Source organism: Canis aureus, chromosome 24, assembly GCF_053574225.1.
Source record: "Canis aureus isolate CA01 chromosome 24, VMU_Caureus_v.1.0, whole genome shotgun sequence".
Classification (NCBI taxonomy): Eukaryota; Metazoa; Chordata; class Mammalia; order Carnivora; family Canidae; genus Canis; species Canis aureus.
In genome coordinates, this window is record NC_135634.1 from 32,018,283 (window position 1) to 32,045,605 (window position 27,323).

The window sequence follows — 27,323 nt, forward strand, 5'->3', positions numbered from 1 at the left end:
CTCCCAACGCTGTGTGTTTAAAGTGACCACCATCAAATCACATTTTCAGGTTAAGGAAGATAAAAATTCCAGAGGTGGAAGCAAGAAGCCATTCCTTCTACCCTACCACAATTCTCTAGAACCATATTCTCAAGTTCAACTGGATGACTCCAAGTCAGACAGAAAATGAGGACAAGGACACAAGACAAATGGTTGGCCCACTCCCACCCACTTCTGAGGTAAATCAATCCCCTGCTCAGTCCAGCAACTTTTTGAAGGAAAGAATCAAACAACAAAGACTCATTTTCAAATAATAATGGCTCCCAAGCTCTAAGATTATTATTTTTAAGCTATCTTACTGATCATGGTGGTTCCCCCAGCCAGGGCTGCCTTGGTGCCTTGAAAGAAGTCATCAGCGGAGGTCATTCCTTGGTCAGGCATCTGGAAGCGGGTATGGACATCAATCCCTCCAGGGATCACCATCCTAGAATGGGCTTCAATGGTCTTCACCCCTCCTGGCACAATCAGGTTTTCCCCTATTTGCCTAAATAAACAGGATGGATGATAACAGTTGTCAATAAACCATCCCTGAACCAAATGGCATCTGACAGGACATTTCACAAAGCCATATACTATCCTTCCCTAGGTTCTGCAGACTTTTTGGATTACTGTTCATATTCATATTATGTGTGCTTCCCCAGTCCCTACTCCCAACTAAGAGGCAAAGCAGAGCATACTAGAAAACAAAAAAAAATTTTTTTTTAGAAAACACAATTTAAATAAAGTACCAGAAGCCCTGATTGAAGAGGTTTAATTGCCAAAAAACCCCTAAGATCAAATGATAACAAGGCCCCAAGATATTTATATAAAAGGCCCCAACACTTTCTCTGTAACACATATACCTGAACTAATTATCAAATAGCAATTCTCTCCACACCTGGTTATACTTTACATTTATTTTTAACCCCAAGAAAACAGGGGTGGAAAGGTTAGCAGTAGAACAAGGGGGGGGGGAAGGAACATAATGATTACAACTATTTAAAAATTTGGAAGCAGGGTGCCTGGGTGGCTCAGTGGTTGAGCGTCTGCCTTTGGCTCAGGGCATGATCCTGGGGTCCTGGGATCAAGTCCTACATCAGGCTCCCTGAGGGAGCCTGCTTCTCCCTCTATCTGTCTCTGCCTCTCTCTGTCTCTCGTGAATAAATAAAATCTTAAAAAAAAAAAAAAAATTTGGAAGCACGTGCTCAGTTACTCAGATACTAAGGACAGAACAACTAATATTATGTTGGGGGACATGGATTTGTTTCCAATTTTTAAAAAACATCTGGGCTACATCTCGCTACTAGTTTTTTCAGAAGGAAAAAGTAATCAAGGAGGAGATGATAAAGTTCTGAAACAAATCAGTGTTGACTAAAAATAGGACACAGGCTTGCTCACTTCTAGGCCAGTATCATGCTGCCTTCTAATTGGGGGAAAATGGAACATGAAAGTCATGGTATTTGAGAGCCTGGAGCGGAGAATGTCACAAGCAAACACACATGGAGAAAACATTAAATGTGGAAATGTTAAGACCTATTTTAGGTTCATAAATCAGGGTGTGAGTTTCCAGGCAACAGACATATCCACTTCAGTTTTCCACTCCTCCAAACTGGTTTGCTGCTAGCACTTGATGAATGCTGCTTATTTAAAAGATGTCATATGCTACAGTGTTTGTCTTTAAACAGATGCGCTCCTTCTCCAGGGCCCTGTGAGCTGCCCCAGTGAGGAGGGCAGGAGGCTACTGGTATATACTCAATAGACTCAGCTCACTTAACCCTCTGTCCGTTCTCCTCTGCCACACAATATACAATAAGCACAAGGGCAGTCTTCTTTGTGCTTGTTGCCACTTACAGAATGAAACCCAAAATTCCCTCAGGATGAAGCAGTACTTTGTGTGTTACTTGGTAATCAATTTGGTGTCCTTTGGCCCCAGCAACTTGGATTCTTAATTAAGAAAGCAGATGTGTTATCTTCAGAGAAGAGGCTGTACACCACGTTTGTGTCTTCGATGGGGCAATCGACTGAAACAACTACGTTCTAGGAAAACCTTTAATGTATTCAATAGATCATGAACCAAGTATTTGAACTGGCAACCAGAGGACATTGTGTCACCTCGGTGAAAATAGTAAATTACATAACACATAAGGAAATGGGTGTGCATTTAACTGTGGCTCTGAATTCCCTAAATCTGAGTTTTCAAATTCACTAATTACCACCAATCAAAATGAGCTTAAACAGATCCTAAGTTAGTAAGCCTTTGAAGTCCTTATTAAAGTTTGATGCTACAAATGTGAATTGCAGGTACTGCTTAGGAATACTGGAAAGTACACAAATTTGTCTATATGATGAATTACACTTACTTGATCAACCCATCTTCCATGTATATGTCTGCATAGAATGACTGGTCATCATTAACAATTTTACCTCCTTTGATCAGAAGACGATCACTCTGAAATAAAGAAGTAATAAAGTCACAATTCACACGTGATCTATGAGAAACACTGGTAATGAGACAATGAGCTAAGGACGTATTTTTCACTATTCAAAAGAGACGCTCAAAATATGTCAATTTTGGAAAAGCTTTAGGGACAAAGGTGAACCTGATGTGACAACTTATTCATCACTTGATGAGTCAAACACTGGCAAAAGCTCAAAGCTTATCCTAGGTTTACAAACAAAACAAAACCAAAAAAAAAAAAACCATCCCTTTCCAGTGAAAGAAAAGAGAAAGAAAATGAAAGAACAATCTCCCTTTGAAGAGCAGTGGAAACATTTCAGATAAAGAAGACAATATTTTTTTAAACGGCTTTAGGTTAAACGTCATTAAAAAAATATATATATATATACACACCCACATGTAGGGAAGTCAATTCTTGGCAAGTTTCGTGTCGGGGAAAAATTAACCAAGTCTGTTGTCATGGGATACTCTACACAAACACACTTGATTCGACCACTGCAAAGTTTCATTTCAATATGTTCTGTATATTCACTTTTTATCTTTGAGGTAAATCACAGAGATTGTAACAGAGAGGAAAAAATACTTCAAACATACACTACTTTCACTACTAAGCTGTTAAGAAAAAGGTAGAGTTTTGTGATCAAGTAGATGAACTGGCAAGTTCCAAAATCTACGTTGTTGATGCACTTATATTTTATATTTAATTGGTGCAAAATACGTTCATGTGTATATATATGACAAGCAGCACATGAAGGCCACAAATACAACAGAAATATTACATTATGACTCATCTCTATCCCAAATGCTGTTGACAGAATGAGATTATTAACGGTGTGTGTTCAGTGGATATGCACCTGTGTTCTTCCAGACTCAGTTACCAGCTGAACCACAGACTGCTCTTTTAATATACAAAACATTTCAGAAGATGACATTCACTTTGATAATGGCTAACTTAAAATCCAGTTACAAATCAATATTCTTACTGTTATTTATATTCAGCACCTATCAAAAAAAAAAAAGAAAATTATAACCAATCCTTAAAAAAATATAGGGGATGAGAGGTAAAAATATAAATTACATAAATAAGTAATAAAAAATATGTAAGCTGCTAGGTACCTAGGGAAAAAGATACTTTTACATATGAATGCAGACACAGCCAAGTATGGAAAGTATTTATTTTATTTTCTTACTGAAAAACAGTAAGATCCTTTTAATTTTGTACATGGTAGGGTCCTTCATCCTGCTATAGACTTCAGGAAGTTGAACGGGAATGAACAGTCAACAATAATTCTGGCACTTGTACAAGGTAAATGTAAAGATCTTTACAAAATCCTGCCATGTACCCAAGTCACCAAAGCCTCAAAACACATCTGTGAGGTGGGTGGGGCCAGATTTTCATTTCTATGACCATAAGCAAACTGAGGCTGAGAGGTTAAGCCACTTGCTCAAGGTCACCTGATCCAGGGTACTTTTCTCTGTCTATAAGGATCCCCCAGCCCCCTAGTCTCCATCCAGCTCCTGGCCTCAGGAAGCATGAAGCAGCCCTGCCCTTCACAACTAGCTCCCCTAGTCACTGCCATTACCTGTCCCAGCTAACACTGCGAATCCTGGAGCCAATATCATGCTAAGGAAAAAAAAAAAAAAAGAGACATCACAGCCCCGTCCACCCTAGTGCCTTCCAGAAGGCTTCTTACATAAGATGCTGGCCATGATGATGGAGGGAGGGAAACCATGCTATAGGTCCTAAGATAATACAAACAGATTTTAAGCGTAGAGGGGGCGCTCTTAAAAAAAAAAAAAAAGAATAAATAAGGTCTCGATTGTTTGCTTTTTAAATGTGTTTCTCTCCACCCCGTCAAAATGAAACTGCCTTTTGCATTCAAGAAGACAGCAAATTACTTAAAGCTTTGCAGCAAATCTGCTCCCCACCCATCCCCACTCCCCAGACTCCTTCCTCCAGAGCAGGGAACACACAACGTTGCATCCCCCTGAGCCCAGCCCTTTCGGATCCTGAGTCTTTGGCCTTCGAGAAAAAGCTAGTACCCACCCTCGCCTAGCACAGCCTGGCTCATCCCATCCAGTCCTCCGAGCACACGCCCCCTCCCCTGTGCATTTGTTTCCACGTCTCCCTCCTGCGGATGGGTGTGCCCTTGTGCATCCAGAGGAAGCCGGGGTGTCCGTGGCTGAGGAGGAAACCAGAGCCAAAGCGCGCCCTCCCATCCAGCCCTCAGCACCTCGAGTTCACCAGGATTCTTCGGTCTCTGCCCAGCCGCCAGCCGGCCAATTCCAACTGCACATCATTATATAACAATGAATTGCCCTCGCGTTCCTCCCTCCCCGGGATTTTATTCGGGGCTGCAGAGAGCCAGGACTGGGGAGGGGGTGGGGGGGGCAGGAGAGCTTTGGTGAAAGCAAGAACCCGCGGTTCATCGCTGCAGCACCGCAAATTCGCCGCGTCGGTGCTTTTTCTCGCGATTTGCACACGAGCAGCCCGAGGCCCAGGGCCGCGCCGACACCTCGGCCGCTGCGATCATTGTGTGGCCGAGGCCGGGCCGGGCCATCTGCTTGCTCCGCGCGTCGCGCAGCGCCATTAGCTCTGCAGCCGGCTCGGCGCTGTCCCCAGCGCCCACCCTCCCAGCCCGCTTTGTGTGCGCCTCTTCGGCTGCAGAAGAGGCAGAAAGACGCCCAGAAAGCGAGCCCAGAGCCCCGCCGGGGTCCCCCCCCCCCGACACCGTGGGCGAGGGGGCCGAGAGGGCCACCCAAACCCAGTCCCTGATCAACAAAAAGCCCACGCCTGACCCCCCCCCCGCCCCCGCACCCTGGTCTGCTCATCACCGCGTCCCTGTTTTTCCTTCCCCTTTCCACATCATCCTGGTCCTCCCTGCCCTTTCCAGCATCCCCCTGCTGTCATGACGCCTCGGGGCTGAAGCCCGAGGAAAGCTCCAGAAAGCCTTTACGGTGGGGGCGGGAGACACAGGGAGAATCCATATCTCCATCCTCCACCACCCCCCCCTCCACCACCTCCCCATCCAGCTCCCGGAGCCCAGCCTCACAGCACGCAGCCCGGAGAACAATATCCGAGCTTCCAGCACGCATATTCAATCTGGCATCCATTTGCTTACACCCCGCAGGCCGGCACTGCAGCATCTCGGACTGACAATAAAAGGATACGGCGGCTCCGGCGCGCTACCCAAGACGTCCTTTCATGCACTTACGCTCCCATTTTAATGCCTTACAAATCATGGAGCTTACAATTCCATGTGATTGCATCTCCCACCACCACCACCATCGCCTTCTTTAGCAAAAGGAGGGGGGGGGGGAGAAAAAAAGAAAAGTTGGGTTCCTCTTCCTCCCCCTCCTTTAAAAAAAAAAAAAAAACAAAGCCCTTAAATGTTCTTTGCCACAAAAGGTTGCTGGCCGATCGCAGATTTCCCAAGTACCAAACTCACCGTGATGCGTGGAATATTTTTCTTCCCCTGATAAGACATCTCTCTGTCTCTCGGTTAAAAAAATAATAACAATAATTTCAAGAGGACAGCTTTAAAGCCAAAATTGCCAGGAAAGAGATGGTATTTTTTTCTTTTTTTTTTTTTCTTTTCTTTTTTTTTTTTTTTTTTTTTGCAGCCCTGGAAAAGGTGCAACCGCTTCGCTTAGCCGGTCTTGCTGATTGCAGATTTCAGGAACGTTAAGGGATAAATGCAATCCTCTGTCTCTCTTCCTCTGCTCCAACACAGCCCCAGCTAGGGCGGAAAAAAAAGAAAGAGAGAGAGAGAACAGGAGGGAAGGGGTGGAAATAAACTACAGCAATAAAAGCCTCGGTTCAAGTCGGCCACCGCGGCGCATGCGCCGCCAGCCACTCCCTTTCCTCTCAGGCAAAAGCCATCCGCTTCGAGAGAGACGCGCCCTGATTGGCCACAGGCGTGGGAGATGCAAATGAGCGCCGGCGGGGAGGGGGCGGCGCGAGAGCGCGAACGCCGCAGTGTGGCTCCGAGGGCGGCGGTCGGGGCGTGCGCCCGAGCGGGGAGCGCGCCGTTCGCGCCCTTTCTGTAGGCCGGGGCGCCGGGGCCGGGGCCGGGGCCGGGGCTGGCAGCCGCCCACACGCAGCCTCGGCGGCTCAAGGACAATGGAGGGGCGGCCCTGGCCGGCCGGGGCAGCCCAGCCCGGAGACGGCGGGCTCCGCTGCAGCCGTGCGGCACGCACCCGCTCGCGCGCGCCCCGCTGGATGCCCGCCCGCGCGCCAATCCGCGGAGGCCGCCGCTGCAGCCCCGCGTGGGGTGACTGCGCCGAGCCAATGGCTTTGCTGGCGGCGAGCGCGCGACTGCACCGCCGGCCGGCGCCGCGCAGCCCGGGAGGGGCGCCCGGGCCCTCCTCCCGCCGCCTTCGCCCTTCGCGAAGGCTCGCTCGGCCCCCGCCCAGGCGTCGACGGGGAATTGGGGTGGCAGCGGGCGGAGGGGAGGGGAGGGGAGGGGAGCGGCGCGGGGAGGGCCCGCCCGGGCCCGGGAGAGGGGCGGCTGGCCGCGGGGGCGCGCGGGCCTGGCGGCGGCTGCAGACGCCCAAGCCCTTAGTGCTGCGAGCGGGGAGGGAGGCCGCGCTGCAGCTGGGAGAGCGATGGGAGGGACGGGACACACCCCGCCCTGAAAGCCCTTTTCTGTGCGCCCCCCGCGCCCCCGCAGGTTGAGGTCGAGGCCCAGCCTAGGGCCCAGCTCTCCCGAGCAGTCCCGCCCACGCCCATTTGGGGGATTACAGGGGCGCATTCCACCCCGGGGCCTGCAGATCTGTTGAAAAACTCGCGATCCGAGTGCCGTAGACGGGGCCTCCGCATCATACAATGGGACAGAAAGAGGAGATGGGGAAAGCAGGAGGAGCGGAAGATCTTACATTCCCCCCCCCCCAAGAAGGGGAAACTGAGTCAGGCAGAAACCCTCCGGAATCCGAGTTAAAAACATAGGCGACTCTTTGCCTCCCCGCTCAGAGGTGCTAGTCGCGATTTAAACGGCGTTCAAGGCCTCTCTTCTTGGCGCCAGCAGTTGAACAGGCCTGGAAGCGCCACCCACCCACCCACCCGCTTTGCTGGTCCTAATAGCGCACTAGCGCTCTTCCTGCAGAATCCCGGTAGGAGAAATGAGCCGGTCCACTTGATCCAGAACAATCTCCCAGGGGGTCATCTCTTTGGAGATACTGCCCAAGCAGGTACAATGACTAGAAACATCTAGACAGGCTCATGGCTTTGGGTTTCTCTGCTTCAGATCAAACAATAGATAGAATCCTTCCATAATCTAGGCCATCAGGCAGCCGTGGAAAAAAAAAAAAAAAAAGGAATCTATTTAATTGGCTCATACCTGCTCAGCAAAGATTAGCCAGATAAATACAAAATAATCCTGGGGCTACTGTGGCCCCGCATTCCAATGTCTTTCTGCATGTGGCTGCTTTGGATGATTGTCCAGAAGGTGTAAGACTGTACTCTTCAACTCCTTTTCTGGTAAATTCTAAAGTCCCAGAAGGGAGCTGTGGGGGCATGCAGCAAGCTTCAGAGCTGGTTAATTCATTCAAGTTCCAATTAGCTGTGCATCTTGAAAACAAAGTAGAAGCACTCCCCCCTCCGACTATGTGATGTGCTAAGAGCAAAATGACAATGTCAGCAGGTATTAGTGTCAGCCTGTAAGGGTTAAAGTCACAAGTCTGAGAAAGCTAAAATGTGCCCTCCTACCAGGGAAAGCCAACTGTAGGTTCCAACCCGGGCAGGGGCAAGTGTTCTATTAGATCATGAGTAAAATACCACTAAGCAAGCAAGCAAATAATGAGATTCAAATTAATTTAAAACAGATTGAATTCTAATTAAGTTGTTTGTTAATATATTCTTGTTAAATTTTCCTGCTCCTGAACGGTTTGATCTTAACAGGTTTAACTATATCTTGTTATTTACTAATTTGCCATTGAATAGTTTGTTTTGTAATAAAAGCTTTAAAAAATACATTTATTTCAGAGAGAGAGGAGGGGGAGAGGGAGAGAGAATCCCAAGCAGACTCCCTGCTGAACGCAGAGCCCCATGCTGGGCTCAATCCCAGGACCTGGAGACCGTGACCTGAGCAGCAGCCAAGAGTCAGGACGCTCAACAGAATGAGCCACCCAGGCGCCTCTGTAATAAAAGCTTTTATGTCAGTCTTATTTGCATCAGCCTTATTTCTGGAGCCATCGATACGAGGTTCTTAGTCCATGATGATGGACATTTCCACTCCTACATATCCAAAGCTTTAGGGTTTAAATTCATTAGTTTAACTAGGGCCTAAGGGTATTTAGCACAAAGAAGATACCGAATAGTCTTAATTGGTCAAGGAACTGTCTACAATCCGAGTTTCTTGCCAGGCTTCCTGCTCAGTGTGTTGCAGAAAAATAAAGGGGGCAGGGAAGCATTTTCCACCCACTCTGCACTGACAGACCTATATAATATACACTGGTTTTTTTTCATATTGTCTTTAGACACTTGATGAAAATTCCTGTCAGGTTACAAATCGTTCTCCCCAAACCAAATATTTTAGTCTGTTCTTGGGCAGGATTTTTCTAGACTTTTAAGGAATTCAGTGCATATCAAACATGAAAAAAAGAGCAGACTACCCAGGTTCTGTATCAGTCTCTGACCACAGCCTTCAGCTAGACAGAGGTCTCTTGACACCCATGCCTCCCTCCCTACGCTCACATGGGGTACATGCAGACGTGGACCAATATACACGCTGCCCCTCGAGGCCGTGTGCCTTCTCAAATCTGTGCCCTGCCCTATGTTGTTCCCTTAACCTCCCTCCCTCTTCCCTCAACCCTCCCTCCAAAAGTGAGCTTAAAGTTCACCACCTCCGGGAAGTCCACCTCCCTGCTGCCTCCTGTGGTATTAACCTCCTGTGTTCACCGCCACTGGGACCTGCATCCTCCCATATTGTATTTTTTTTAATTTTTATTTATTTATGATAGTCACACACACAGAGAGAGAGAGAGAGAGGCAGAGACATAGGCAGAGGGAGAAGCGGGCTCCATGCACCGGGAGACCGATGTGGGATTCGATCCCGGGTCTCCAGGATCGCGCCCTGGGCCAAAGGCAGGCGCTAAACCACTGCGCCACCCAGGGATCCCCATCCTCCCATATTGTGACTGTGCTTTTCTTCGATCCGAACAGGACTCCTAAAAGCTAAGAGCCTTGCATTTCTCTTTGTGCGGTGACCAACACACATCCTGACCTGTGGCAGGGGCCCTCAATGTCTGATATACAGCTAAATGCTGTCGCTGCTATTCCAAGAGAAAAGAGTCCTTCCGTGTCACTGCCAGGGTGAGTTTGAATGTCAACAAAATCCCCCAACTCAGCCGTTCTCATAGCCCTGTCGCCTTGCTGGGTCTTCCTTCTCCCCCCTCAAGTTCCAGAAACTGCAGGAGAACCTTATTATAATGATGCAGCTCATTATTCCTGGTGTGGGCATAGCTGCCTTAATTTTAAGCCAAGGATCCCCTAAGCAAAGCTGCCACATACCACCAAGCCTGATCAAATACAGGAGAGAGCATCCAGTTCAGAGCTCTAGAATCCTACAAGGCGTCTCTGGTCATTTTCCACCACCCACCCCCGCTCCCCCACCGCCCCGAGCACCCGTTTCTCAGATCATTCTCTTCTCCACCCTTCCATTATTCTTTGTACGTGCCTGCCTGGAACCCTTTATCGTGTTCCACCACCTACCCTATACCACCCTCACCTATACCATGATGAGGTGAGCAGGATTTTCCTTCCCCTGAGAGTCTGAGCTCACAGAGACTGGGAACTCTTTGAGACTTCTTCATGTCTTACCCTTTACAGGGCCTGACAGGGTGGTGGCACCTAGAGGTGGTGGTGGTGTCTAGAGGGATGGGCCACCAGGAGAGATGTATGAGTGATGGCATCCAGTCAGGATTTTTTTTTTTTAAGATCTTCAAATCACCCAGCCTGCAGGGAACTGGGGGTGGGGACGTGAAGTCCCGTCAGCGGGGCACTGCAGGGTGACTGGGCTGTTTCCAGTTCCTCCACAGCCGTCTCAGACCAGGCCCACCACTTCTCTCGGTTTCATCTTCCCCCTTTGGGAGGCTGCAGTAGCCAGTTCTGCTTCTGCGGCCCCCCTGGGCCTCCCTCTGTGGAAGTGCGACATTCAGGATGTCACAGAGTAGGGAAGCCCCCCCAACATACATTTTGACCAGAAGAGCAGAGCCCAGACATGGCAAAGAAGAGAAATCCCCAAGTCCCCACATTGCTGCAGGACTGCCACCAAGAGCTACAGCCTCAGATGCAGTCTGCAGAGGAGGTTAAAATCAATGCAGTGGTAAAGAGAAAGTACCAGAATTCTTTCTTGCCAAAAACTAAGGGCACTGATGAGGCACTTGAGCTGGAAGTGATGCCTTCTTCCCTGCAGATGGAATCCGGCCATCTCTGTGAGCATAACCCTGAAGGGGTAGTCTGCAGAGGGACAGCCAACGGCTGGCCCGTCCAAGCCTTTCCAGTGGGTGCATCCTTTATCCAGGGCTGCAGACTGGTGACCCATGAGGGGTGGAAGTGACAGGCCCTCTGAGCCAGATGCTGCTTTTGCGAGCACTGGAAAGACTACTGGTCAGCTGGGGATGAAAGCACCCCGACTGAGTCCTAACTGGGTGAAGACAAGAGGCTCCTCTGTCCCAGTCCTCTCGGACACTGGGACACAGAGGAAAGCATGCACTTCAAATCTAGTAGCCTTCGGCTTTTTCTCCTCTGATGAGGCCTTCATGACCTACCTTGCACATCATCCTCCGTGTGACCACAGATCTTTCCTGGGGTCTTTTCTGCCCCAGCTGGAGACAGGCAGCAGCTTGCTTTGGCCGTCATTCCTGCGGCCCGCCCTCTGGTGGTGAATGAGGAGAGTGCGTTTTTGGGTCCCCTCCGTCCTCAACTCAGGATCAGCAAAGGGCCTGGTCCCAGGGTTCCTGGAGTGATTTTGCCTCTGCTTTGGAATCACCTGGGGCCCTAACTCAGCCCTCTTGATTTGAATCTCCAGAGATAAGTCCCAGTCTACCTCTGGCCAGGAGCCCACCACACCCTGCTTTTTAGAGAAAAGGAAGCTGGGAAAACATGGACTAGCTTGCACTCAGGTCTCAGGCCTACGCAGGACTTTTTCTCCTTCCCCAAAGTACAGGGATGGCCCTTCTCTTCACCCCATGGGGACATCTTATGAAAGAGTGGTAAATATTCCCTCTATCCTTCCACTTGATTGCCTCCTAGGAAAACACTCCTTATGCAGTCCTTAGGAGGCAATTCACATTTACTGAGCACCTATTGTAGTCTACGCAAAGCTTTTAAATACATCTTGTTTAATCCTCCCCAAAAATCTTACTAGGGAAGTCTTTGTATCCCTATTGTATAAGGAAGAGAATAAAACTCAAACCTTTTCTTCCAGGCCCAGGTGCTGGAGAGAGTGAGAGCAGGATGCTAACCCAGGCCCCTGCGACCCCCACAGCTCAAGGCGCTAGTTCTTTAAATGATAAAGTACTTTTTAGCAGAAACTAGTACCCAGCTAGTGAAGGAGGTGGGTGTAGGAGGCCTGCTGGGTCTTTCTTTACCCCTTCCCAGTGCCCCCCTGCCACGCCGGGCTCCAAGGACTTCTGCACTTCTTCCCCATTTCCCCTTGTCTCCAAATCAATTCTCCATCCCCCTTTCTTGAGTACCCAGCAGGATTCCGTTTCTGTCAGTTTCTGTCAGTTTCTGTCAGTTTCTCTCATTGGAAACATAATAGATCAACACCAAGGTTTCAATGAGCAATGAACCCTGAACAATGCTACCCCTGAGCTAAGAGGGCAAGGCCCCGATGGGCTTCCTGCCTAAAGGCCAGGCAAACTGTCCGGCTTGCCTGCTTTCCCAGCCTCATCCTGCCCTCCCTGCCTCTACAGCACCCCTGGTTCCTGCTGCTGCTGTGGTCCCCTCCACTTTTTCCATTCACTGCAGGGAGGGCTCCTTCTCACCAGTCAGTGCCCTCTTCTGGGACACTCTCCTTGACCCCTATGTGAAGTCAGCCCACATATTTGTTACCTTCCTTATCCTGGCAGCTGCCTAAGAGCAGCGATCAACAGTGGGAAGTATCTGGCGTGTTTGTTTACATCTGTATTTTGGAATCTCCCACTCGCATCTGCAGACTCCCTGAGCCACCTGGTTCCCAGCCCCACCATGCCAGTCCTCCAGCCCGGGGACCCAGGCCTCACCTTCCACCTCTGCCTCCCTGATGTGCACCTGCCACCCCACAAGTCCTCATTCACCCAAGTTTTTAAAATGCTAGATGGCAAGAATTCACCTCATTGGGTTGGGTCACAAGTGACCTGAGGACCAGCTACTTGTGGCAGCATGTGTAGATTTCTCTCCCCCTGGGACCTGGCCTTCAGGTACCCCGGGCCTGGCCTTCCCCAAGCACGACTCCACCAGCTTGGCCTGTGATAGCTGCAGGTGAGTCCCTTGGCCAAGCCTACGCTTTGGGCTTGGGCTGCAACACACTTAGGAAATAAAGCCCATCCTCGTCAGTCTGGGCCCTCTTTGGTTCAGAAGCTGTCAGTTCCACAGAGGGCTGTGACAACGTGTCAACCGGGTGTCCAGAGAGTCTAAACAATACGTCAGGAGCTTAAGTCTCTTAGAAGAATCAAAGACTGAGAATTACTAACTTATTCAAAAACATACTGTGTGCCTCTAGCCCGGTTGCTCACACAGGTCCCCTAGAGACCTCTTTGGGGGCGATTTATAAGCTTAGTCTGTGAATTCTTGGAAGTAGTCCATTTGGATACTGTAAAGATTTAAAGATTTGCTGGTTTTTCCCTTCATCAGATTGGTCTTCCGCTGCCCCCTCCACCCCCGCCCTCACTCCCCTCTCCCCTGCCAATCACAGGGCTCCAGCCCAAGAAAAACCAAAGGGTAATGGGGAGGCGAGCTCACAAGCTCCTCACAGGAGGAGCCCCCTGGGCTGTCAGGCCTTGCGCACGGTGAGGCCATGGGGTGAGGGGACACGCTGCTTCCCGGGCTCCAGAGAAGCCGTGCTCCTCTGCCCTGGGCCTGGGCCTCTGCAATGTCCCCTCACCAAAGACGGGGCACCATCCAACTTCTGAGCATGCCCGGCCTCCCTCTAGAAGCAGAACAAGATCCAATGGGACCAGGCAGATAAGGAAGTCACTGAAATTTACACCCATCACACATGTGGGCCTTTAAACCGGATTCTACATCCACGGGCCACGCTGACTTCGTGTAGCATGCACTCAAACCAGAAGAGGAGTCTGAGTGCCACAGGAGTTCCCTTCTCTTCCTCAGGAATTTAGGAATAAAGTTAAATTAGTAAAACAGCCCCTTTTAGGTGATTGGCTGAGACAGGAAGACAGTAATCCCGGGGGCCTAAGAGACTAAGAGCCACGGCCTCATTTGGGGTGTCACCATCTTTCCTGTGCTGAATTAAGTGCCCTGCTGCTTCTGGATCTTATGCTGTCCCAAATCAGTACTTCTCCCAACATGCAATCTGACCATGTTACTCTTCTTCAAATGCTTCCATGGCTCCATGATACCTGCATGACAAAGTCCGAAATCCCTAGCACTGTGTCCAGGCTTCTTGCATAGTTGGGCTTCTGCCTACTTCTCTCGCCTTCTTGAGCGCCGTCTGCATCCCTGTGCCGCATCCCTGGGCCACACCCCGTGCTCCAGCCACATCAAACTCTTCACCTTCCCTGGGTATGCCAGGCTGTTTGTAGCCTGTGTCTCTACTCATATTTCCACCTCTTCCAGCACCCCATCCCCTCCTTGACCTCTCACACCAACACCTCCTCTCTGCAGCACTCCACAATCACCAGGTAGAGCTGACCACTCCTGTTGTGCACCCCTGGGCCCTATAAAGACTCTTAGCAGAGGGCCTGAAACAGTTTGCTGTGTAATTTCTTTATGCACCCTTTCCTCCTTGACAAGAAGCATCTTGATGGCAGAAAACTATACTTTCTTTCTGCAGCATGAACCATAAGGCCATGCATACACACACAACACATTCTGAAAGAATGGATGGATGGGCAGGTGCATGGACAGATGGATGAATGGATGAATAGATGGGTGGGTGGATGGATAGATGGATGGGCAGATGGATGAATGGATGGATGAGTGGGTGATGGATGGATGGATGGATGGATGAAGAATGAACAGATGAGTAAATGAATAAGCTCCCTGAACAAAAGTCCCAGTTATATAGTTACACAGGGACTTGAGTCTAAAATGATCTTCTAAGGCACAAAGCTCACAACCAGGCTTTGTCTTCAGCCCCTTCTGTTTACTTCAAGTTCCCAGGAAGACCAGTGGGTACTCTTGACAGCCATTCAGTCCTGCCAGAGAAGACTACAGAACTGCCACTTGGGCCTGGGTACCTCTGACTTGCTACCAGCACCACTGTGTACTCATGGATGGATTAGGCACTTTCTGGGAGATACTCTTCATGCTGCAGAAAAGTCAAGGATCAGCAGACATGTCTCCAGACACTTCTCCTTAATGCAAACGGGATAAGAGACCTTGAAGAAAGGACATCTTCACAATGCTGGCATCTCCCAGGGTGACAAATATCCTTGGTTGGTATGGGGGAATGTTCAGATAGGCAAAGGCAGGTTGAAGAAGTTTATACACTGTAGAATGTTCTTTCAATCCAGTACAAATATTCCTTATCCCTTATCCTTCCCCCTTCCACTATTTTTCATCTTTTTGTTTTGTTTTGTTTTGTTTTGTTTTGCTTTATTAAGTCATTTGGTCATTTTTGCCTACAAAGCACCAGAAGTAGTCATCATCTTGTGGACAACCAAGGATATCACTAAAACTGCAGGGGTCTGAATCCTAAACTTGTGACCCCTGGGAATCCAGTGGTTTAAGACTTTCCCTTTCAGCCCCTTTTGGGGTAAGACCAGAGCTGAGAAACAGCATGAGCCCCACACTTTCCTGAGTCCTCCCATCCTGAGGAGACTAGATCTGGGCATTCACAGGACAACCTCCAAATCAGATGGTGGAGAAGAAGCAGGGAAGAATAGATCAAAGCCATTGTAGTTTTAACTAGCAAGGCTACGGCAAAATGTAAGGCTGCAACATCATAATAAAAAAATAGAGCATGCAGTATCAGGACACTAGGCCATTCCTGGCTTAAGCTGGCCCCTCAGCTATGGATAGCCACAGCCAGGTGGCCAAAATGCAGCTTGCTTGCATCATTATTTCAGACCACTGAGGTTAATGCTCAGCATAGTTCTTACTGGGACAATCTGGAAGCTTCCCCCACTAGCTTGTGCAAGTTAATTTGGTGCTCAGGATGATAGCAATGAGCAGGTCAGTAGACCGTGGGCCAACCCCTCCTCTGCATCCATCATCTTTCTAGGATAGCAACCTGCCCAAACGCCTGGTTCTCCCTCTCCCGACAGTGGCAGGGACCTCCTGACAGTTTCCTCCATATTTAATGCATAAACCAAGTAGCTCTCCTGTGGCCATTGTGTCTGCCCACACCAACCAGCTAACACATCCCCAAGAGAGAGACAGTGTCGTTTGGAACATTACAGGCTGTGGCAATCATCAAAGCATGAGGAATAGGGTGACCCAAATGGCTTCAATTTCTTCCTACCAAAGCCACCAAGACAGAGGCTCCAGGGGAAGAACTGAACAAAATTCTTTGCTGGTCTTTGCATCATCTTAGAAGAACCCTCCAGGCATTAGTTTTCTCTGTATGATTATTATTCTCTTGCCTCAAATTTTCTGCAGATACCAAGAGGACCAAAAAGATCTTTTGTCAAATGTTGGGGGCTTCCTTTCTATTCCTTGTCTCATTTTTTTTCTCCTTTTCCCTTCCCATCAGGTTTATGAGGTTTGCCTCAAAGCCATTGTTAATGTCCATACCTGCACCCAATTCTATGAATGCCTCATGTTGTCAAGCACATTCTTCAGTTTCCAGACAAGTCCAAATGGGATGCAAGTGTTGCAAGGTGCCACAGTCAGGGTTGTGTATTAGGTGTTTTCCTCTGAGATGGGATTTATTTTGCAGCTAACAGTGGGTTCTTGTTCCACTCTCTTCAGTGATTGTTGCCTCCCCTCCCCCCACAGGTACCTTTGGAGGGTGGTGGGTCCTGGGAGTTGGAGATGGGTCCCAGGCCCCTCCCAGGTGCCATCAACCCCTATGGCCTGGGTCTTGCCTGGTTCTTGCTAGTTTACCTCTTGAGGATTGAAGTCCAGCCCTGCACCCAGCCCAGTGGATTCTAGGAACTGGGATCTGATATGCACAGAAGACCTCCCAAGAAATGGCAGGTCTCCTGCAGAATGGCTATTGTCTCCTTACCAGCTAGTGCTTCTTAGAGTGACCTACTCTTGAACCCCATCCCAGGGCTCTACTTAACTGATGGACCACTTGCCTTTGCACCTTGCCGATCCCCCTCACCCCCACCAGCCACTGCCACTGCTGCCCATTTTGCTTGACATGGGACTCACGAGAGCTGAACTGTTTGATTGACTGTACTTGCCTGACTAAAGCACCAGTCCCAATCTCTGCCTGACAGTCACCTTCCTTACATATCCACTCTGGCGTAGGAGGACCTAGCCTATGGCATAGGAGGACCCTAGGGAAAGGATCACCACCCTTCCCATGGGAGAAACCAAGTCTTCCACCTGAAAGGTGTTAAGATGTGATACCTTCTCCCCTCCCCCCCCCCAGGATGTGTATCTCATCTTGTACATTCAGAGTGCAGTGGATAGAGCCAAGTTGGAGTGGAGGAGTCTACATCCATCTGACACCATCAAATCTCCATAACTCACCAAAGTTGCAGCCCAGAGATGGGAATTACACTTGTGTATGAGACAACAGGAAACTCTGTGAGTCTTTCCTCTGACCCCCATCTTGGCTGTGTGACAACACCTAATTCATCAAGATAGACAAAATATAACAAATGTCTAATAAAAGGAATGATTTGTGACATGATACAACCTTTCATGTGCCTTCCATCCAGGGAGCTGTGCCTTGTAAAAGAACTTTCTTCCATGAGTGTAATGTTCTATATCTATTCTGTCCAACACAGTAGTCACTACCCCCACCCCCACCCATGGTTGTGTAGTATTCCAAACACAGTTAGTGTGATGCTGTGGTGGGGGGGGGGGAAACCTCAATTTTTAGTTTATTTCATTTAAACCAATTTTAACTTAAATAGCTCCTTGTAGGTATTGCATTGGGTTGTGCAGATCCCGAAGCCAAGGCTTGTAGCTGGCCTTAAGTGTTGGAGAATATGCAAGGCACAAACTGGTAGCTCATAGGCCAGATCAGCCCAAAGACATATTTTGTTTCACCATACAGTGTTTTCAATGGATTTTTAATTTGGCCAAGATTTTAAAATGAGGATACTTTTCATGAAAAAGCCACATTTTTATGTGCTTTTGGAAATTCAGAAGCTCCAGGCAACTCTAGTGTCTCTTCATAGGTGGCATCAGGTGGCTGGAACAGGGTAGCAGCTGTCCCTGGAGAAGGGCCTGAGCTCTGTTTCTTTGATCTCCACACACCCCACCGGCCACCCTCACACAGAGGCTGAGTTTCAGTTACTATCCAGCATTTACCTGGACCTTCTTCATTCATGACTGCTGCACATCTACCCACCTGGCTCCAGGTAGCCTTGATGTAAGTAAGGTCTGCCTAGCCAACCACAGACCTCACCCAACTTCTTGAACAAGATTCCTCTCTGTCTGTGACTTTGAAGAGCCTTAAATAAGCAGCAGAAGAAAAATAACTTATGAAACAGCTGCTATTCACTAAAAATTATTACATATGTTATTCATTTAATACTGTGAAGTCAGTGGCATCCATCCCATTTTACAGAGGAAGAGACTAAAGGCTGGAAGAAGTTAAATAATTAAATTGAATAACTGAATCAAATTCAGATAGCCAGAAAGTAACATAGCCAACATTCAAACAGATAAATCTGACTCCCATGTACTCCATCTGTCCACCGGACAAAGTCATTTCCAGACCATCACACTCCCATTATCCTGCAGAAGCCCCACCCTCCAGTGCACTGGCATCAATCAGTTTCCAGGCCATTTCTCCATATTTATTCAGGATATAAGTGATAGGACCAGTCTTTCTCTTTGTGACCCCGCAGTGTGGCAGAGGCTGCTATCTGTTCACAAAATCCATGATCTCCTCTTCTAGGATACACAAGTGCACCACATGTCCCAGCCTACTTAGCTATTAGATGTGCCAGGGTTCTAGCACAACTGAACCTGAATGGGAGGAAGGGGAGACCTATGGTTGTTTCTTCTAGAAACAGAACTCTATGTTCCTCCATGCTCCTTTTTCCTTCTGGATGACTGAGATGATGCTCCCCAGACTATCTTGGGAGCTACGTGTTGGCGGGAGGGCCATCAGCAGCCTGAGTCTCTAATTAACTGCATAGAGCAAGGACCTTGTGCCTCTCCCCACTTGCCAATCAGGAACACACACCTTAAACATCATGAATATAATACAGAAGTAAACTCCTCTTGTGCTTGAGCCATTGTATGTATTGGGGTCTAATTGTTACAGCAGCAGTAGTCTTTCTATCAACTTCTATCATAATGCTGTTTGGATTTAAAATTTGTGACATGCACACACACACACATGCACCTCTCAATTCCCTCACCTTCTTGACTCCAGCAACCTTGGCCTGCCCTTATCTTCAGCCATGGCTTCTAGGCTTGGTGAAGCCTCAGCTCCACACAGCATCATCAAGGCCAGCTGAGTCATCTCCATCCTGGCTGACTTCCACAGACCATCACGTGATTGACTCTCAGCAGCATCCTTCCATTATTCCTCTTACCTTGAAACCTCTGGGTCCTGGACCAACCCCAAAACTCACTATTCCTGCACCAATACTGTAAAAGGATGCCAGAGAAAACTTATCCTGCCTTAAAGATTGGGATAGATAATCTCAGAAAAGCCCTTGACTGGGTCACACCCTCAGCTGTGTGTCTCAGCAGCTGCCATGACTTTTACCATCTCCTGCCCTCTTGGACTTCATTGTCTGACTGGCCAGGCAGATGCTGAGCAAGGGACTACACGTGGAATGACTATTCCTAGCAGAGACTCATGTGTGCCTGTCTTCTCTCCTTGTCTACAGTCTCATTGGAAGAGGACGGTTTGTTGAAGGGTTCTTTATTAATCTCTGTTGTGTCCCACCTTCTTCCTATGAACCTCATCCTTTCTGCCACTTGCTCCCGTCAGCTTGGGAACACTCCGCAGCCTTTCCCACCCTCCTAGGCCCTATGTTCTCACCAGCTAATGCCTTGGGATTGCTCTTCCCTCATAGTCAAGTGTCTCCACCTCCTCAGCTTCAGCTCCCACATGCTTCTCAGCCATCGTCATCTGGTACTTCCCCTAGCTCACTGAAAGAGCTCTAGCAAAGAGCCCCCTCCTTGGTAAACCTCAGGAACATTTTGCAGCCTTCATCTTAATTGACCTCCCTGTGATACTTAACATCACCTCTACTGTTTTTCTTCAAGTTCCCCTCCCTTGCTCTTTTGATGCCTTCCCTTTGTCTCCCCTATCTTTATGCCTCTTCTCTCTCTTTTTTTATAAAATTTTATTTATTTATTTATTTATTTATTTATTTATTTATTTATGAGAGACACACAGAGAGAAGCAGAGACACAGGCAGAGGGAGAAGCAGGCTCCCTGCAGGGAGCCCGATACAGGACTTGATCCCAGGACCCCGGGATCATGCCCTGAGCCAAAGGCAGACGCTCAATCCACTGAGCCCCCCAGGGGTCCCTATGCCCCTTGTATCTCAATGTTCATCCTTACCCCATTGTAAATATTGTTGATCTTTGACATTATCTCCTGAGTTTCTTTCTGTGCCATGGTTAATAATTAACCAGAAAGTATACCACTTAAATGTTTCTGACTTCCAAATCTTCATCTCTGACCCCTCCCAACCTTCATTCACTCATCCAACAAGGATATATTAAGTGCCTCCTACTTTCCAAGGGATAGAGTTTTGGGGGGAAAAAAAACCAGAAACTTACACATGCCCTCATGGAAGTTACATACTATGAACAGGTAAAGAACCATATACAGGATACCTATGGATTGTGCTAAGCACTATCGATGACATAAACAGAGCATGGAAAGATGGAGGCACTTTAGAAATGGTGGTCTAGGAAGGGCTTTCTGGGCAGCTGACATCTAAGTGGGGATTTCATCCCCAGAGCAAAAATCAGATCTTTGCCTCTGGAGGGAAAATTCCGGACTTAGCCTCAGGCAGCAGAGGTCAAAACTTAGACCCCACAGGGAAAAGTCAGTTGACTGGAAAATAAACTTAGAACTTCATCTCTGGAAGGAGATATCAGAGCTTCATCACTGGCAGCAAAGTTTCAAAGTTATTCTGTGACTTGAAAATGAAGCCTTAGCCCAAACTCTGAGAAGAAGCCAACCATTCAATCATCTGGGAGAAAAAAGTTCACATCAGAGAGTACAAAACGGTGGGAAAACTTTGAGGTAAGGATTAGGTGGTGTGTTTTTAAAGTTATTTTTTTAATTATTATTTATGATAGTCACAGAGAGAGAGAGAGAGAGGCAGAGACACAGGCAGAGGGAGAAGCAGGCTCCATGCACCGGGAGCCCGATGTGGGACTCCATCCCGGGTCTTCAGGATCGTGCCCTGGGCCAAAGGCAGGCGCCAAACTGCTGCGCCACCCAGGGATCCCAGATGGTGTGTTTTTAGAACAGAAAGGAATCCAGCATGACTAGAAAACCGTGAGCAGAAGAGAGAGACAAAGAATAGGTCATAAAAGACCACGTTTTGAGTTCTGAGCCACCACGTAAGGAACCCAACTACCCTGAGGTTGCCATGATGTCAAGAAGCACAAACTACATAGGAATTCCAACAGACAGTCCCAGCTGAGTCTTGCTTTCCTGCCATCATCGCCAAGACGCCAGATGATTCCATCCCCAACTGTTCAAATCACTCCAAGCTACACAAGTTCCCCCAGATGAGTCCCCAGACATTGTAGAGTAGAGACAATACATCCCTCCTATACTGTATTCAAGTTCTCAGCCCACAGGATCCCTGAGCTTAATGAAGCCATCGTTGGCTTTTGCCACTACATTTTGGGGTAGTTTGTTATGCAGCAATATCTCCCTTGTACGACTAAAGTGAAAGCAGTAGGGAGGGGCCACATGTGGAGGACTTTCTAGGCCATGGAAATACATTTAGATTTTATTCTGTGTTTAAAGGGAAACCATTTGGGACACCTTGGTGGCTCAGTGGTTGAGCATCTGCCTTCAGCTTCAGGGTGTGATCCCAGGGTCCGAGGATCGAGTCCCACATCAGGCTCCCCCAAGGGAGCCTGCTTCTCCCTCTGTCTATGTCTCTGCCTCTTTCTATGTCTTTCACAAATAAATAAATAAAATCTTTAAAAAAATAAAAGGAAACCATTTGAGTCCTTTAATCAGGAAAATAAAATCTAGAAAATCCAACTCATGCTTTCTAGATATTGTTTTGGTTGCTGCATAGTTGGAGGATTGTTGGGACACAGTCTATAGGAAGGAGAAGCTGATCATGGTCAAGAGTAGGGTGGGGGCAGGTAGCACTGGGAGATATGGAGAGGTATGGCATTTACTTTGCAGGTAAGGTGATATTAACAGCTACCACTTTTTCAGTAATTACCCTGCCTGGCACTGTTTTAAGTGCTTTACATGTATTAACTCAGGTTAATCCTCATAACTTACATTTAATCCTCACAAAACCCCTGTGAGGTGGGGGGGAAAACATTAAGAGATCAAGGAATTTTCTCCAGGACCCAAAACTAGTAAGTGGTAGAGCCAGGAATCAAGACTCTGGGGCCAGATCAGAGTCTATGTCCTTTCTCATGGCTACGGGCAACAGCAGCCACAGCTGGATTGGATGTAGGTAGGTGCCAGAAAACTCTCACAAGTGAACCCTAGATTGGAGGCTGTGGGAGAATGGTGGTGCTCCTGGTCAACATAAGAAAGACAAGGAGAGAAGCAGGCTGATGTGGGAGGGTGAGAATATGCACCTGGTCAACATTTCCATGGGAGTGGAAGGAATTTCCATTTGAAGCGTGGTAATTTGAGGATGCCTTTTAGACACCGAGTGGAAATAATAAAGTGCTCAAGTGAGAAGTCAAGGTTTAGGTTGTTTAGGAGTCATTAGCTCATGGATGGTAATTGCTATAGACTGACTATGTCCTCCTCAAATCTGTACTTGAATCTTAATCCCCAGTGTGATGGTATTAGGGGGTGGGGCCTTTGGGAGAGGATTGCATCATGGGGACAGAGCCCTCATGAATGGGTTTAGTGCCTTTATAAAAGAGGTCCCAGAGGGCTCCCTTCCCCTTCCACCATGTGAGGACATGGTGAGAAGAGCTATCTATGAACCAAGAAGCAGGCTCCCACCAGATACCAATCTTCTGGTGCCTTGATCTTGGACTTCCCAGCCTTCAGAACTGTGGGAAGTAAATGTCTGTTGTTTATAAGCCACCCAGTCTGTGGTGTCCTGTTATAGCAGCCTGAATGAACTAGGGCAGTAGTCAAAGCTAGAGGACACTATGAGACCATCTAGGGACAAAGTGAGGATGGAGGAGAGAAGACATGTCAGCTCCCATATTTCCCATGCAATTAGAAAAAGATCTGCCTGTGAAGACACAAAAGGAGAGATCAGAGAGATAGGCAGGGGGGTGTGGTGTGATGGGCACCAAAAGAAGCCATGTTTCAGGTAAGTGCTGCTAAGGCTGCCGGGAGGCTGGAGAATATCCCCACTCAGACGACCCACTGGTGCATCCCATCAGGAACACCAAGTGACAGTCTCGTGGATCAACCTTTCTCTTTCCATTTATCCCTCTGCTTCTGGAAGGCTGCTGTGGTGGGATCACAGATGTTACAGCAATGGGATAAGATAGGGTGTCATTACTATGCATGGGCGGCTGCTCTCTCCCCTTCTCTGGGAGAGTCCAGTTCAGGTTCAAATTCCTCTTTAGACCCGGAGGCCCCACATTTGTAAAACTAATGATGTTCTTTCCTTTCTGGTGAGAAATGAGGAGGATCTGCAAATTGTAACTCCTGCCAATGATACATAGGTGGATCACACTGAGGCCCACATGCACCTTTACCAAAAGGATAAATCATATCCGTGACAGAAACAGAGCATATGATGCTTGAAAAATCCCCATAGAAAATCTCCCTGTACCCTGAAATTATGGCTGCTCACTTTTTTTAATGCTTCTATTAAAGAACAGAGATGAGCCTGCCTCAAGCAACATTATCAGGTGTCACCAAGGCATTATTGGGTATCTGCTCTAATGCTTTCCCTGATTAGTTCTCCCTGAGTCTACCCCACAGAGCCTGGTTTGAGCTGTGGACACACTCTCTTATGTCCATCCTCAAGATCAAGTCAGTGGACATCCAGAACTTCTCAGACTTTCAGACACAAGTTCATCTCACCAGCAGAGGGCTGCAACCACTGTGAATAAAATCTAAATGTTATCTTAAGCAGTAAATAAAGCAGATTCTTTGAAGGAGCTCTGTCTTGAAGTGTCCCAAGACTTGTACTGAATCCAAATGTGGCCTGGCCTAGAGAATAGAAACATACCTAGAAAAAAGAAAGAAAAGAAAGAAAGAAAGAAAGAAAGAAAGAAAGAAAGAAAGAAAGAAAGAAAGAAAGAAAGGAAGGAAGAAAGAAGAGAAAGAAAGAAAGAAAGAAAGAAAGAAAGAAAGAAAGAAAGAAAGAAAGAAAGAAAGAAAGAAAGAAAGAAAGAAAGAAAGAAAGAAAGAAAGAAAGAAAGAAAGAAAGAAAGAAAAGAAGGAACCTAGTTTTGTGAAAGTTATAAAACACACACCCGAGATCAGTCAGGATTACCTGCCAAGACCGTGGAGCATGGCGGGGTCTGCTCATGATATAAAATTACGCGTGGTCTTTAGCTGAGTCAACCATCTCCTATGGACTAACAGTAGGAGAGCTGAGATGTAAGGCAAGAAGAGAATAAAGGTCTCCCATGGGATGTTTCAATCCAGCACAGTTTATTCATCCAGGGATTAGTGGGCCATCCTGGACCACTGCACACCCAGGGCACTCCTCCCTATGTCTCTGAGGAAGTTCCAGCAGGAACTGATTTATAGGAGCCAGAGCACAAAAGAATGAGCAGCGGGTAGAGAGGATTTTGCAAAGCATGACATCAAAACTAAAAACCTTAAAGGAAAAGATTCATAGAAATGTCTCAGTGTTATACATAAAATTAAAACGCAGGTGACACAGTGCCTGGGTGGTGCAGTCAGTTAAGCATCTGCCTTCAGCTCAGTTTGTGATCCCGGGGTCCTGGAAGCAAGCCCCACATTGGGGCTTCTCCCTCTTCCTGTTGGTCCCCTGCTTGTACTCTCTTGTTCTTTCTCTTTCTCTCTCTAATAAATGAATAAAATCCTAACAAAAAAGGCAAATGACAAACTATGAAACATTTAGAACCTATGACAGTGAAAAACTAATATCCTCATTTAATTCTTTACAGAACAATAAAATAAAAGTGAACATTCCAGTGTATTTAAAGATGAAACTAAATACACATTCATAAGAGAAGAAACAAAAAGGAAAATATGTCTAACCTTACTATTATTTAGAAAAAATAGGGGCAGCCCCGGTGGCTCAGCGGTTTAGGGCCGCCTTCTGCCCAGGGCCTGATCCTCCTGATCCTGGAGCCCCCGTCGGGCTCCCTACATGGAGCCTGCTTCTCCCTCTGCCTGTGTCTGTCTTCCTCACAGGAAGTACACTGGCACTATATTTATAGAGGAAAAAAACAAGTAAAATTTTTAATATGCATATCCCTTGATACATATTGATTCCTTTTTGGGCACCTGGGTGGCTCAGTGGTTGAGCATCTTGTCTTCGGCTCGGCTTGTGATCCCGGGGTCCTGGGATTGAGTCCTGCATGGAGCCTACCTCTCGCTCTGCCTATGTCTCTGCCTCTCTCTGTGTGTCTCTCATGAATGAGTAAATAAAATCGTTTAGTAAAAATGATTCCTTTTCAGGACACCCGAGTGGCTCAGGGCATGATCCTGGATTCCCAGGTTCGAGTCCCACATCGGGCTCCTTCCATGGAGCCTGCTTCTTCTTCTGCCTTTGTCTCTGCCTCTCTTTCTGTTCTGTGTCTCTCATGAATAAATAAATAAAATCATTTAAAATTTTTTTAAATTAAAAAATTAAAATTAAAAAATTAATAAATAAAATGATTCCTTTTCTCGAAATGTATCCTAAGGAAATCATTGGCAGATATGCATGTTTACGGATGTTCTTTGCAGTACCATTAGAAATAGTAAAAAAGTAGAAACAATGGAGAAATGTTTAAATTCATGATATATCCAACCATGCAATTATTAATTTTTTTAGTGTGTGCAACATAGTATTAAGTGGAAGAAGTAAGCTACAAAAGTTTATATAATATAATCCCATTTTTTACATTAAAAGACTTTATTTTTTTAGAGCAGCTTTGTATTTACAGGAAAAAATGAGCAGAAAATACAGAAAGCTCTCATATAGCATCTTCCCCTCCCACAAACACAGTTCCTTTATTGTCAACGTATTAACACCTTGCATTTGGAGGATAGATTTGTTAGAGCTGATGAGGTTCGTATTGATACATCATTATTCACTAAAGTCCATAGCTTACACTAGGGTTCACTAGGGTTCACTCTTAGAGTTACACATTCTACGGATTTGGACCCATGTAGGATAGCATCCATCACCGTAGTATTACAGAATAGTTTCACTGCATTTAACATCTGGTGTGTTCTGCCTATTTATCATTCCCTTCCTCCTCCTGAACCCCTGGCAACCAGTGTTTTTTTAACTGTCTCCATCCTACAACTGTACTGGAATTGTACAGCGTGTAGCCCCTTCAGATTGGCTTCTTCCCCATAGCAATAAGCACTTAAGGTTCTTCTGTGTTTGTTCATGGCTTGATAGCTCAATTCTTTTTAGCGCTGAATAATATTTAATTATCTGGCTGTACCACAGTTTATTTATCCATTTGCCTCCTGAAGGATATCTTTTTGCTTCCAAATTTTGGCAATGACAACAGATAAAGCTGCTACAAATATTTGTGTGCAGGTTTTTGTGTGAACCTGTTTGGGTAAATTCCAAGGAATGTGATTGCTGGATCATAAAAGTATGTTTAGTTTTTATAAGAAACCGCCAAACTGCCTCCCACAGAATAGCTGTACCATTTTGCATTCCCTACAAAAATGAATGAGAGTTCCTTTTGCTCCACGTCCTCAGAAGCATTTGGTGTTGTCAAGGTTCTGGATTTCAGCCACTCTGGAAGGTGTAGAAAATCATCGTTTTAATTAGTTTTAATTTACATTTCCCTAAAGGCATATGGTGTTGAGCATCTTTTTATCTCTTTTGTATAGTATCCTCAAATCTTTTGCCCATTTTTAAAATTGAGGTATTTGCTTCCGAATTGTTGAGTTTTAAAAGTTCTTTGTAGATTTTGGATACCAATCCTTTATCAGAAAAGTGTTTTGTAAAGATTTTCTCCCTGTCTGTGGCTTATTTTTTTGTATTCTCTTAACAGTGTTTTTGAAGACCAGAGGTTTTTAATTTTAGTGAAGCCCAACTTATCAATTTTTTCTTTCATGAATTCGGCTTTTGGTTTTGTAACTAAAAAGTGACCTTCAAGCAAAAGGTCACCAAAAATTTCTTCTATGTTATTTTCTAGGAGTTTTATATAGTTTTGTATTTTAAAGCTAGGTCTATAATCCATATCGAGTTTATTTTTATAAAAGGTGTTAGGTATAGGGCCAATGTCTGTGTCTAGATTCATTTT

At 46.8% G+C, this 27,323-nt stretch overlaps 1 protein-coding gene and 1 long non-coding RNA gene across 4 annotated transcripts in view; both read right to left on the bottom strand.

Moving 5' to 3' along the window:
* Positions 1-27,323, bottom strand: part of DPYSL2 (dihydropyrimidinase like 2) — a 137,694-nt gene that overhangs the window by 67,455 nt on the left and 42,916 nt on the right. Inside the window, exons 1-3 of one of the 3 annotated variants that reach the window (XM_077868770.1) lie at positions 5,926-6,373; positions 2,379-2,467; positions 339-523 (exon numbers count right to left, since the gene is read on the bottom strand). In XM_077868770.1, coding sequence (XP_077724896.1) covers positions 339-523; positions 2,379-2,467; positions 5,926-5,964 — 313 coding nt within the window. In that variant the 5' untranslated portion in view covers positions 5,965-6,373. Of the gene's footprint in view, positions 1-338; positions 524-2,378; positions 2,468-5,529; positions 5,549-5,925; positions 6,374-27,323 lie in introns of those variants that run through there. The other 2 variants (XM_077868771.1, XM_077868769.1) reach the window with 2 other exon arrangements.
* Positions 2,481-5,519, bottom strand: LOC144296007 (uncharacterized). Its single transcript, XR_013363148.1, has 3 exons — positions 5,295-5,519; positions 4,060-4,100; positions 2,481-3,478 (listed from the first exon to the last, which is right to left on the bottom strand). It is a non-coding gene; the product is annotated as an uncharacterized LOC144296007 (long non-coding RNA).